Source organism: Phoenix dactylifera, chromosome 2, assembly GCF_009389715.1.
Source record: "Phoenix dactylifera cultivar Barhee BC4 chromosome 2, palm_55x_up_171113_PBpolish2nd_filt_p, whole genome shotgun sequence".
In the NCBI taxonomy this organism is placed as follows: domain Eukaryota; kingdom Viridiplantae; phylum Streptophyta; class Magnoliopsida; order Arecales; family Arecaceae; genus Phoenix; species Phoenix dactylifera.
The window spans coordinates 13810318-13823778 of NC_052393.1; the positions used below are offsets into that span (position 1 = coordinate 13810318).

At 41.2% G+C, this 13461-nt stretch overlaps 1 protein-coding gene and 1 long non-coding RNA gene across 7 annotated transcripts; one reads left to right on the forward strand and one right to left on the reverse strand.

Moving 5' to 3' along the window:
• The first annotated feature begins 2463 nt into the window (after positions 1 to 2463).
• LOC103716858 lies at positions 2464 to 11477 on the forward strand. Of its 6 annotated transcripts, none has more exons than XR_005510090.1 (5): positions 2464 to 2708; positions 5932 to 6005; positions 6160 to 6489; positions 8451 to 8547; positions 10419 to 11477. It is a non-coding gene; the product is annotated as an uncharacterized LOC103716858 (long non-coding RNA). The 6 variants fall into 6 exon arrangements; XR_005510087.1 differs by having other exon boundaries at positions 2465 to 2708; positions 8717 to 11477; XR_005510095.1 differs by having other exon boundaries at positions 2465 to 2708; positions 10429 to 11477.
• LOC103716859 (dehydration-responsive element-binding protein 1G) lies at positions 10322 to 12208 on the reverse strand. The gene is made up of 2 exons (XM_008805035.4): positions 11456 to 12208; positions 10322 to 11154 (listed from the first exon to the last, which is right to left on the reverse strand). The coding sequence occupies exon 1, from the start codon at positions 12132 to 12134 to the stop codon at positions 11502 to 11504; it is 633 nt and encodes a 210-aa protein (XP_008803257.1). The 5' UTR covers positions 12135 to 12208; the 3' UTR covers positions 10322 to 11154; positions 11456 to 11501.
• Positions 12209 to 13461: the final 1253 nt, after the last annotated feature.

Sequence of the window (13461 nt, forward strand, 5' to 3'; positions counted from 1 at the left end):
TATTATGCATGGTAGTAGTGGGTGATGTAGCAAATAATAACAAGAAGGAGCATCCAAGAGGAGTAGTAGCACCCATCTTACTAGCTACAAGAAGCCATATATAAATATTAGATCACAATGTTGAAAAAGGAGGATCTTGGATACATCAATCAATCTAATTTTATATTAATTATCTTTGCTTTATTTTGTACTTTGATTACTAGTAGAACTCTACCGTAGGAGCAGTTGTAACATTGTTTTCCTCTATTATAGCCCCAGCTACACCCAATCCAACCTTGTCTATTTTCTGAATGGTTGTGCAATGGTAGCAAAAATTCTTAAAGATTACGGTATTTGGAACTATGTTACTTTCTTTATCCTTTTTTTGATAATTCTCTTTCCAGCTACTCAAATGCCGATAGTACTCCTGTGCATCCACCAATCTTGCATTGACTTGTGACCCCTCTTGACGAAAAAAGTTGTCAAGACTATGAAAGGTGGATCATTACTTACCTTGTGAGTATATAGATAAATCCAAATAAATTCTAAATTTTTTTTCTTAAAATCTTGATTGATGAATTATATATAGTATAATACCCCTTCGCTAGACTTCTTGTCCAGGAGACTGCACCCCTTTACAAAATTAAGTCCCACAATTATAAAAGGTACGAGCAACTGCAGAAAAAATAGGAGTGGAGTGGGGTTGGCATCCGGTAGCCCGGGTTGGTCTAATCAGATAATGTAATTGGTGAAGTCGTGAAATGAAAGTCTGACCAAAATAATGATAATACAATAAACGTTGATGGTGATGGAGTCAAATAGCGCCTCACGAGAAACATGGTGTGGGACGATTCTAAGTGGCCACTAGGGCGATTCAAGATCCCTTTACAAGGATTTGACCAAGATCATAGAGAAAGACCCTCTACTAGGATCTACCCAACCCAACAGAGAGTGTGTGTGAGAGAAAGAGAGTATAGAGAGAGAAGAAGAGAAGAAGAAAATAAGAGAGGAAAGAAGAAGAAAGAGAATATGAGATAGAGGGCAACCAACTAGGGCTGCCTCTCTTAGGAAAACGAATGAGGTCGGTGGTGGCTGGTGGCTGCACTAGTGGGTCGCTAGAAGACTGGCGACAACAATCCCTGCGGCGGCTAGAAAGGAAGAAAGAAAACATGGGAACAACAAAGCTTGGTATAACGGATATTCGATGACTGAGGCTCCATTGGGCAATCACAAATTCCAAGAGGCTTCTATTGCCGATTCGACGTGGCTGGATTCAGTACATAATAAAGCAAAAATCCGGTGAATATCTAAAACAAGGGAGGTGGTCTGGACTCGATTTTTGGCGAACCTTCACAGGAATCTAGGTTGATGGCTACGCTTCTCAACGGAAAATGTGGGGAGAGAGAAAATCAGAGGGGTGGAGGTGAGTTCCACCTTGCCTCCAACAAGGATTGGTCATGGTTGATGGGAGGCAGAATGGATCGTCCTGCTCTGGAGCCACCCAATTCCGGCCGAACAGACTTTAGAGTCAAGCAGGCTAAACTTCGGTCCCGCTAAGAGCCAGGCCGACCTCAAATCCCGTCGAAGCCCAAGACGACCTCGATCAGAGGCCAGGCCAACCTTAGCCCCCGTCGAAGGCCGAGCCGACCTCGCCTATAGCTGCACTCGCACGTGCACCCACGTTCGCACGTGTAGCCGAACATCCCAGCCATGCTTGCTGCAAGAGCCATAACCTGCCGCACCTGCCAAGAGCCATAACCTGCCGCACCTGCCAAGAGCCATAACCTGCCGCACCTGCCAAGAGCCATAACCTGCCGCACCAGCCAGCACCATGCCGTGCACAAGGACTGCCCAAACCGTGTGCTTCAAGCGAGCCCTTACCTTGGCCACACGCCACCTGGCCAAGACCATTTCCTTTCATGATGAGGATGGACCATACCTCAGCCACCTGGGCATCCTTGTGAGGACTATAAATAAGCCATATAAAAAATACTGAGGGACTTTTTTCCAAAAAGGTTGGATCAACTCTAACTTAGCCATCGGAGGCCCTTTGCTAGAATCTCCAGCCAAAACTTTGTATAGGTACACCGGAGCGTCGGAGGTGGCTTCCTTTCTCCATTCTGGCCAGCATTTTCTCGGCTTCCTCCGGCGTGGTCACCCTCAGGCCAAATTTCAACCCCAACAATGGCCATAATAACGACGGCGAACGGTGATGAAAGCTTGAAGAAAAAGATAGGTGAGGAAGGAGAAGGAAGGGGGGCATGAGCATGGCGGAGTCCTCCTTGGAGTTTGAGAAAGAGGTGCAGTCCACCTTTGTCTTGAACATGGGCTCTACCCCCTGAATAAATTTGGGAACGGGCTATTATAGGCATGCTCTAGTGCCAGTCTGGGCTAATAGGTCAGGCCTAGCTAGGGGATTATAGACCCATGGAAAAAAGGTGTATTGTGATCTCCATGCTGAAGCCAGGAGATACCGAATTTCTCTGTAGTCTCGGTACCAAGCTAATAACAAAAATGGTCTTTAATCCACGCCGGCTTTGTCTATAGTCTCTAGCCCACCCATCTCTGAAGGCCCCAATCCCCTCTCTTAAGTGGCCCTCAAGTGCGCCATTGTCTCTCGGCGGAGGCCTCCTCACCCTTTGGGGTCTGGACGACCCGTTTGCTCGTCGTCATTTGGTTGAAGTCTTGGAGAGTTGGCCGCCCGAGAGAACGAAGAGGGCGATGGCCTGGTAATCTCCGAAACCAGACGAAAGATATTCATTTTTTGATTGCTCCGATAAATTTAATTTCCTATTCCGTTCATTCTTTTGTTCTGTTATGTGATTGTCAGAAACCTATTGATTTTAAATGAATCGAAATCTTTGTCTCGTTTTTTTAAGGGAAGTTTCATAGAAGAGTGTTATTTTGAGGCCTATTGGATTTTTTTTTTCTTTTAAATTAGTGTTGGCCTTGCTTCCGATCTTGATTTGGAAGAGGAATAAGCATTTACCTCGGAGCATGGCATTCGGTTGCGTTCGTTGCAGCGCTTTCGGCTGCAACATATGGTAAAACTGATGAGCAGTTGTTTATGCCAGGAAAGCTTGTGGCAACATAATGTGTTTAATAGAGAACTGAAGGCATAAATGCAGAGTAATTAGAATTCGGTAATTATAAGCTCTACATCCTGGGTATTTTGAGTATTTATACAATTATGGCTATACGCCTGGATATAGGAGTTTCAATTTAGGCAATTGATCAACCTTTTGCAGGAATAATGTTTAAATATTGTCCTATTTGCTTTTCTTTTTTTAATGGCTTAATTGATGTCAAATTGTCGACTTCATCAGACCGATATTATTGTAATGTAGTGATGATAGCTGCTGATCTTTCATACCTCACTCTTGAATGCTTTTCTAGTCGGGGCTAATTGGCATTGGGAGATTGCTCTGCACGTTCTCAACCATCATCTAGATAGGCTTCATCACCTTTGGTTGTCTTTATCTAGTTACCGATCTTTTTTGACTAGTCGGTACATGCTTATGCTAATTAGGATGTTGAAGTTATTGAAAGGACCACAGCAATTTCAAAGGGACAAAATGATATATGTCTCAGGAGCTTGATATGACTGAATGCACTTCCGTGTAGGTTCTTGGTCTATTTGAAGCCCTAAAGTTTCTTATCTCTTGCGAATGGGTGTTTAAGATCAAAATATGGTAGGTTCTTTGGTCTTGTAGTGCAAAAACACAACTTGACATTGATTATGTAAAGATTCTTCATTCTGTTACCAAAAGCAAATTTAGCTCCAGTGCCCTCTTGAAGAAAGAAGGTTAGCATGCAAAGAACATATTAAGATGTTGTTGGGACTGAGGAGAGAGATAAACCACATAGCATTAAGAATTAACAAAGAAAATAGCATTAACATTGGAAGATAAGTATTGCAAAACAAAAGATAAACTTGGGGGTAAAAAGAAGGCATGAAGGAAATCAATAGATGAGCTAAAGAGAGGAGAGGTGAAAGCAGATATTAATTTGAGTATCTAGAGGTTTAGGTTGAGAACATTTTGGTGAATGATAATGAGATTATGGGAGGCAAAAAGTAATTTCTACAAATATTGACTAGGTTTATTTTTAGACAAATATATTTAGATCTCAACTTGGAGTTCAGTGATAGCTACAAAAAGGTTGTCGAATGGCAAGGTAGTGAGGTTAGCTAAAATGCCGATTGATGTCTAATAAATTGTGGGAAGAGAGACTAAATTTGGTAATGAAAATGAGGAACTGCCAAACAATTGAAGAAATATCATGTTACCCACTCATCATGAGTGGGTAACATGTGCAACATAAATAAAGAAAGAGAATCGACTCTTGATGTTCAAAAATGTACCGATTATCATGCCATTTAGACTATAACAAGCACTGTGAAATTATGGGAAAGGTGGTGGAGCATAAAATAGGAAAATTGATAATAATTTCTTCAAATTATTTTGTTTATGTGCCTTAATGTCTAACATGGAGGCCGGCTTCTTGCAGAGTCAACTGAATTGGATGCTTGATTGGAAGTTATAACCTATATGAGACGATCATGAATTATTTCCTCATTAACTGAATCATACACATTTGCGCACACACTTCCCATATTCTTCTATGAATTCCTTTTACTTAATCTCTTGTAGTGCCCTATGTATCTTTTGACAAGACTCTGTTACAGCAAATGTGTTTTGATCTGTCATCTTCCTATTTATATTTGCTTCCGCTGTCTATTTTTTGCATTGTATCGACAAAGTCTTCAATAATTCATTTCAGCATTGCTGACAATGTCTACAAATAAATCATGCAATTGATTTTATTTTCCTGAGACACTAGTGCAGTCTAAAAGATCGATTTCACATATAATGACCATGTTTGATCATATTTTGGGCTGCATCAGACAAGGGACAAAAGTCTAAAGAGGTCGAAATGATGGATATAAGAAGTAAAATGGAAGTAGAATAAGGGAAGAGAATAAATGGACTTTTGCACTTAAATCCAGACTTTTCACTCTATATCCCTTCCCTTATAAAATCAATTTTATGTATCTTGAAACTGGCCCAAAATTTTAATACCATACAGATTATTTCAAAAAATAAGCATGTTAATATCTAGGGTGATGCTTGAGATAACTCTCATCCTTTTGCCGTATAGTTCAATTCCTTTCTATATATTACGACCTAACCTAGTAACCATAACAAGGTGTTTATCAGCCACATATTGAGTCCATCTAAGTCTCATACATGTCTTATTTCCCAGAAAAACTAGCAACCTAGTATTAAGCTCAGCAGCCGACTAGAATAGAATAACCCGCAGCCAACTCAGGCATTTTTTTGGCCCATTGTAAAGGAAATCTGAGTACAGAAATGTTTCCTCAGAAACCTTGATGCCCTAAAATTGTCTTTGGCCATGTTAATCACGTAGATAGGTTCTCCTAGCTCAAGGAATGACCATTGCTTATAATTCATCTTCAAATTTTAATGCAAAACCTGCATCATTTTCCTAATAGTTTCCCAAATTCTACTTAAAAATATGCTGCTCAAGTTTTTCCCTCTTCTTTTCTGGTTTTTGTTTTGTGTTTTCAGAAGATCTTGGAAAAGATTCCAACCCTTTTTATCCCTAATCTACTTCCATGAGAGATCTACACAATAAATTTTGGCCATAAGCTTCAGTCTCCACTTCTTTTTTGCACTTCAAGAAAAGGGCCTTCATCCGCCATTCAATTTGGATTCCAGTATTGATGCGCGTCACGTTTAAATAAAATGTAGTACCATAATTCTTGGTGTTCTTTTTTTTTTCCTAATATATTTATTGGTTTTTCTTTACCACTTTTAAACCTAAATATATTTACTTATTATTTTATTTCCTTCTTGTGATTCCTTGAATGAACTTATAGCCTTTAAGATATTCCTTTATAATGCTCTTGTGCATATGGTTATTCTGCAGGCTGGTTTCTTTTCAAGTTTGAAATTAAAAATGTGGGAGAATATCATTACAGTTTGGTCACCCTCACAATCCAGGTATATAGTTCTGCAGTATGATGGTCAATGGGAAACTGAAAGAAGTTGTTAATTTGTAACTTAGTTTGATTACTTCACCTGAAGATAGATATTTCATCAAAGTAGGATAAAGCCTGAGTAGCAGATAGTACTTGTTATGCTTTGGTGTGCTTAGGCGGTGCTTTTGTGTGCATCTGAAGTGTAAGAGTCAACCATGGACTGACCTAATAAAAGGCAAAAGTGCAACAAGCACGACACAAGGCAATGAGGCAACATCAAGGTTGGCTCCTAAAGAAGTGAAAACAGTTTTGATGCTAATAAAAAATATGAAGGCTACAGACAATTAATGATCTGGAAAGGGTGCAAGAAGGCAGTGGACAATGCAAAACCTTACTAAATGATGTGGCCATGGTGGTGACAGTAACCTGATACGTGATGTTATTGGAGTCATAATGCATACATCCTTGATGCCTATGTAGCTGCAGCTGCATCTATATTTACATAGGTAACGTCAATGCATGTGCTCCTAGGTTTTTTCTAGACTCTTTTTATTTTGTAAGAACATGAATCTTTTTTAGATGTTAAAGGTTTTAGATTTTTAAGGCAAATTGATATTGCTGTTCTGGGCAGAATATTCTGGGATGCTAAATTCTAGCAAAATAACTTATCTAGTGCTTTATATATCATCTGATTTCGGTAGAATGTAGGTGTTTCTTATGAGCTCAGCCTTGTAATATGAATGTACTATAAATCAGTGTCATCTTGTTCTTTGAGTAATAATTATAATCAGCCACGAACTATGTGCAGGTGATTGCACATAGCTATCAAGTGGGATTCCCCACAAATTGGTTGTCTCTGTTTTCCATGAATTAGCATCCCTAAGAGACGAAGCCATCCTACATACCTCCAAAACTAGGTGGCATTTCATGTAGAACTAGATGAGCAAGGTGACAAAATCGGTTGTGGAAAGAGAATAGATCTAGAGACAGAAAACAAGCAAAGAAAGAGGACACACAGAATTACATGGTCTGGCCCACAGTTTATGTCCACGGCCTGAGATTATTGGGAAATCTTCACTAATGGTGGAGAAAGTACAAAGAGGAGAGGAGAAAACCGCAATACAAAAGCCCTTAAATCTCATGAGCACATGGAAGCCCCATGATACCCTCAATGATGCAAAGCTGTAATCCCAAAAACCCTATGATAGGTGAATCCTATCCTTGTATGAGCACCTCAAAATTCAGATTGTTCTACACTGTGGGCCGAAGCCCCCATGGACTGAGGGCCTGAGTGGAGAGGCCCTTTTGGCAGTACCTCTAAATAAAAGCACCATAACAAAATCCATTACCCTACATAAGTGGGATGTTTTTTATTGGTTATGTCAGCTTTTATTGCAAGAGAGGGTTATTGCGGTACTTCATGTTGGTTGCTTGTTTGCTTAGGAAAATCTTTGATGTGCTTTATTGTGTGTTTCTTGTCCGGTTTTGCTTTTATGATTGCTCTTATTTTCAAAAAGTTTATTTGAAGCCTGATAAGGGTTCATTAGTAGCAGAAGGAAATTTTTTCCCTTGTTTATGCTGATCCAAAACCTTTATTTTATTATGAGATGGTATGGATCTTGCAGGTTCCCTTGGTTATAAATATGTTATTCAAACCATATATGCCTCATGGTTCATTTATATTTACTTTCCTGTTGAATTGTTAACTAGATGTGTGTTGCTTCACGACCTGCAACCTAAATTTCGCAAGGCTTGGATAAGGGTTCTGTAATACTTGAAAATTGCTGCCTCCTATCCACTTTGATGATCCTTCAGAACTGTGAGGTATTGGTTTGTCTCTATTGCAGAGTAGTTACTTGGATATGGACATTAGTGGAGACGTTTATAGGTGGTGTTGTTTGCTCTATACTGGTTTAGGTAGTGGTCTCTTGGAGAAAAATGGCTTGTTGGTACAGGATTGGAATCTAGTACTTGAGACTCGTAAAACAGAACTTAAATATTGAAAGAATAAATTATGGGGTCGAAATTACGAAGCTGAATCTTAATTTTACATGTTTAAGTTTGCAATCAAAGTTATATGGTCTCACTCAGGGAGGAAGAAAATAGGCCTGGCTGGGCAGCTGACAGTGGTAGATGTGATTGATACTGTTATTAAAGGGCATAAAAGCTTTATTTAAATGGTAAAGCTCGGGCCCGCAGGATCTTCCTTCTACACACCCACCAACAACCCTCTTCTTGAGACTTACTGACATGCATTTAAGTTAATTGTAAAAATGTTATGGCTGTTGTATGTTTTGATTGCTAACTTGCAGTCATTGTAATTTACCATGTTTGTATGGATCCATCGATAACTATGTTCACGATACAATAAATATATTTCAAATGACTAATATGCAAAGTTTCAGGATCTAAATTCTGTTATCATCTTATATTTACTTTTTGCATTGCTTGTTACTTAATTGTTTAGGTCACGTACCTTTTAGTTTTTCGGCAGCTGTACTGCAATCCAGGTTTCTGGCACAGAAATTGACCATCGACTTTTTCTATTGTTGAGGAACCATCAGGTAATCCTGCTTCTATTGTGGATAATTCACATCCTTAATATGTTAATATATGTATACATGGATCTAGACATAGCTTCTTGTTGAATTTGTGGGAACTCTGGCACCAAAGTTTTATTCATTTTTCTGGTTTTCTATTGCTGATGAGCTTCTGGGCCTTTTGCTCTCTCAGCCTTTACAAACTGATACAAGGTTATCAAATAAAATCTGGGAACAAACCAGTTCTGTTGATTCATTTATATTGGTTGCGATTCACCATCCTTGAAAGCTCTACTGAAACTAAGAAGATTAGCATTGAGACAAAAGGAAATCTAGACTAGGATGTGATAAGGCCAAGATCAGGACCGTTGACTAGTTGAATCTCATAGAACTAGTGCATTTGAACTGAGATCGCTACTAGTTCTATCGAGCTACTGAAGTACCAAATCGAGTAGAGCTGTGTCAGGAACGAGGATCAATGGGAGAATTTCCATAGCCACATGTCAGCTGATTTTAGTACTCCAAGAGAAGATTCACTGCGCTAGATCAGACTTTATTTCATGATGAAAATTGTGTCAAATAGGGAGTCCTAATATATGTTTTTATCTCTAGATTTCTTTTCTAAGTAAAAATTGTACCAAATATTTTTTGATACTAACTTCCATGCTGTGCTTTTTGCTTGTTTTATATCCCGATACATGTTGAGAGAATTTACCTGTTGGCTGCAACCTGTCCCTGCTTCACACTGTAACAAGATAATTTTTTCTCTAAGATAATGTTTTAACATTAACATTATCTGGGTTTCAGGGTGCTCCATACAACTGTTTATTTGTTCGTATTAAATCTTATTTGAGACCTTTCAGTCTTCTGCTTTCTTTTCCTTTTTGAAATGGTTAGATCTACCGCTTACGTTGAGGATACTGGTTAAATCTTAACCAGCATTTTGACTGAAGAAAGAATAGGGAAACGTGGAAATCAATACTCAGTCACGTATGAAATTGTTATTTTGAAAAAGTTGGCATCTCGGCACCCCCGGTCCATGTTCTCCTAGAAAATTTTCTTAGTAGACGCGCAGTATACTCTTGTCTTGTTCCTTCAAAACAACGCCACCACGGCAAGCTGACTCAGCAGTTATCTTTCCGGAGAAATGATTTTCATCAATTACAGCCACTCGTTTCGTGAGCTTCAAGCGTTAAGCATGCATCATGCATCTTAATGCACTGCTATAAAAAAGAACGGTTGTGATTGATGGTGCCCATGCTTTTCGTGAATTAGCAGACCTCAAGAGATAATTTTTCACCATGAATTATGATGCAATTAACTATGATGGATGTAGTGCTCCATATCACCTCCGCATTTGAAGCGGATTTTGGCAGTTACGGTTGCTACTGATTATTAATGATTATATCACTGTTTATAGAGTAAATTATAATTTCAAAATATAACATAAACATAATAAGTTAAAAATATCAACTTTATTCAACAATTTTTTTTTTGAGAAGAGAAGATGTATTTTTAATTGTAGAAATACTATATTGCTAAATGATCTCAATTTTTTTTTTCTTTTTTGATTATGATCAAATAGTGAGAAGATAGTTATTATGATGCAAGTAGAGAGCATATCAAATACTTCCAAACTAGGCTTCTACGCACGTGCTTGACAATTAGGCACCAAATTTTCATTGGAGCTTTCCTTAAAAGCTTTTAACAATGCTAAACATGAAACCACACGATTAGGTAAATCAAGATTGATGTTTCTTTTGAAGTGTCAAAAGCCACATGCCAAAAATTATAAGCCAAGTTTTTCCAACATTAGGATTGTTTTCTGATGATTGTGATTTCAAGTCAGGCTTTCATGGTCGTGATCCGATTTCTCACAGAAACCTCTATGAAAGTTCTTAGCAGGATTTGATAGAAAAAAGACCGAGAGCAGACGGCCTTATGTCTTGGACTCTGTCAAAGTTGCCAACGAACAACTAAATATGCCAAACTAAATACGCCAAATCAGCTGCCAAACATGGAAGCAAATAGGATCCGCAAGGACCGCCACCGGTTATTCCGCCACTTTATGCGGCGTCGGTGGATGCGGAGGTCTGGCGGCGACGCCCCAGGCTGGCGGACACTAGTAGACGCCCGAGTACTCCTTGCGGCTGAGCGGGGCGTGGGCTTATTCTCCAATCTTGGTGATCCATGGTGCAGCGACGGCGGATGGCATCGAGCACAACCGGCGGCGGAGGTGGAGGGTTGCCGGCATCGAACTGCTCCGGTAAGATATTGGTTGACGGCAGTGATGGGTGGCTGGAGGTAGCGGGCGCACGGTGTATTTGAGACAAATAATTCAATGTGATTTGTTTAGAAAAGGGGCGTGACTATGTGACTGTTAACTGATGACTGTGTGTATTTGACTGTTGACTATCGACACCTTAAGGTTTATATTTCTATCATAGGACAGGACCATCAAATGCTCAGACAACCAACGGACCTAACCCGAACCCCTCTTGCTCTGAGAGCTCCAGGTTGCAAAGTTGGCAGGCTACAAAATTACGTGGCGCGTCATGGTTGCTGCACAAAATCATGTCCCCGGTGGGCTCCACGCTCCACGCTATATCTGCTCATAGACTGGATATTGCCCTGTATAATTTGTTGTCACCGTTAGCAGTTCCCAGCAGCAACAACTGCATGATTGTACTTTGAGAATGGTCATTCACGCATTCAAACTAATCATGGAAACATATTGTCTCCAGACTACAAAACTACACGCTATTCTCTTACTTTGCTTCGGCTATTTTTTCCTTATCACTCGATCACTGTGTCATTCTTAGCATGGCTATCTTTTTTCTGGGGAAGCTAAGCATCTCTCTCTCTCTATATATATATTTTTCAAACAAATTCCTCCTACCTTGTACTGCATTTTTGAAAAAACTATACGTACCGTTCATTTTAAATTATACTGTGCAAAAAAATTTGCGACGCCAGCTTCAAATGGAGTAGCTCCACAGCGAGACATCGCCGTTGCTCACCTCCTCGTCGGCGTAAATTGGCGGCGGCTCCATCAGCAACCCCGCAGCCATGTCCAGATACCCTTGCATCCCAAAATTGAGTCCATCATCCATGTAAAACGGGTCATCCGCCGCCGCCAACGACGGTCCCGCTATCATTGCCATCGCTGCATCCTCTCTACTCTCAGCAGCGTCGCGCTCTGTCTGCGGCCGGAAGGCCTCCGCGGCCTCCATGGCGGCTCTCTGGATGTCCTTTGGGCTCGACGATGTAGGAACGCGACAGAGCCACGCGGAATCAGCAAAATTGAGGCACGCTGACCGGCCACGGAGGGCCATGGCAGCCACGTCGTGCGCCCGTGCCGCCATCTCGGCGGTCGGAAACGTCCCGAGCCAAATCCTCGACTTTTTGTTGGGCTCACGCACTTCGCAGACCCACTTATCGGCGTTGCGGCGCCGGACGCCCTTGTAGACCGGGTGTCGCGTCTCCCGGAACTTGGTCCGCCCAGCCCGCCGCTTCGGCGGTGCTGACGACACCGTCGCGTAGGCCTCCTCGTCCGACGCCGAGCGCTGGGCGAGCGGTGAGTCCATGGAGTAGTCGCTGAAGCTCTCCATCGCCGGTTTCTCGGGGACTGATTGGGTTGTGAAATGTTCTGAGTTTGAAGTTTGGCAGTGGCAGTGACTGTGTGTTTGAGGTGGGAAAAAGGGGGTCGGAGAGTATATATGTAGGGGGAATTAGGTCGTTTTCTTACGCGGCACACGGTATGCCAGGTTGGGGCTGGCAAGCTGAGTGGGATCCAGAAGGGCAGGACTTGGTAAGGACGTGACTTATGGGCGGGTTTGTCTTTCGGGCTAAGCGAAGCTTGTTTTGGTTTTGTCCTTTTTGAAAGTATATATGTAATGGCTGGCAACTCGCTATTGGAGACTGGTTCCGACTACCAGGAGGAAGGGAGGATACAGTGGAGGTCTCGGTTCTTTACACCGTACACGGCGTGCACCACGTAGCCGTGCAATCATAAACGTTCGTTTCTGCAAGTGATGATGCGCCCATACGAGGGTTTGATATATAGATGAGGCCTAAAAAATCTGGGTAGGTGCACCGGATGCGAGGGCAGGGCACGGGCGTGTCGCTCCTTGACGGGGTTCATTGGGACTCGGGGAGGGCCCAAGAGATGGACCGTTTCCTTGGCGGTGTGCTGTAAATTGGAATGGGTTACCGGATATGGGCACGTGAATGGTCCACAATTCTTGGATATGGTGGGCCTCCAGAGATGGGTATATGAATGGTGCACGTTTCACGTTACCGAGTAATGGTTCGCCAAGTTGCGGACTTAATTTCACGAGTTTGGGGGTCCAGCAAATCTTGTAACATCCAATCTGTGAGAGATTCGTGCGACTTTGGCAGTTCTTCTTCTTCTTCTACTTCTTCTTGCAAGTGCTTTAGGCAACTTTCTTTTCTCCATCTACAGAACTTCTTTAGAGTAGTCAGCCACATATGAGGCCATCCAATTCATGGCACCATTAGCCTCTCTATATAGCAAATCCTGCAACTCTCGGTTAAAGATTTTTTTATCATTTTCTACTAAAATCAGCTGTCGTCGCATATTGATTTATAAAAACAAAATCTGGAATTGAGATTGCGGAGAATTTGTAGTCCGGGAGGAAGCAGCACTCGGTCTCAGCTGGATATTCACTTTAGTAGAATGATGATTGAGGGTTTAAAACTTGGTTGGGAGAGATTTGACATATGGGTCCCGATTTAGGTGTGAAATCAAGCTCAATTTGAAATATTTGATGCATCTTTTTTCTGGTGGAAGGGATAGACATACCCATATCATAATTATCCAGAAATTATTAGTGATAAGACCATCCAATAAGAAAACTATAATAGTTGCTGCGTACAAAGGTGGGACCACAAGGGTAAACTCTAGCGCCACCCCTT

Excerpts from the sequence above, each read along its gene's own strand:
- LOC103716859 (XM_008805035.4), bottom strand. The coding sequence starts at position 12,134 with ATGGAGAGCTTCAGCGACTACTCCATGGACTCACCGCTCGCCCAGCGC.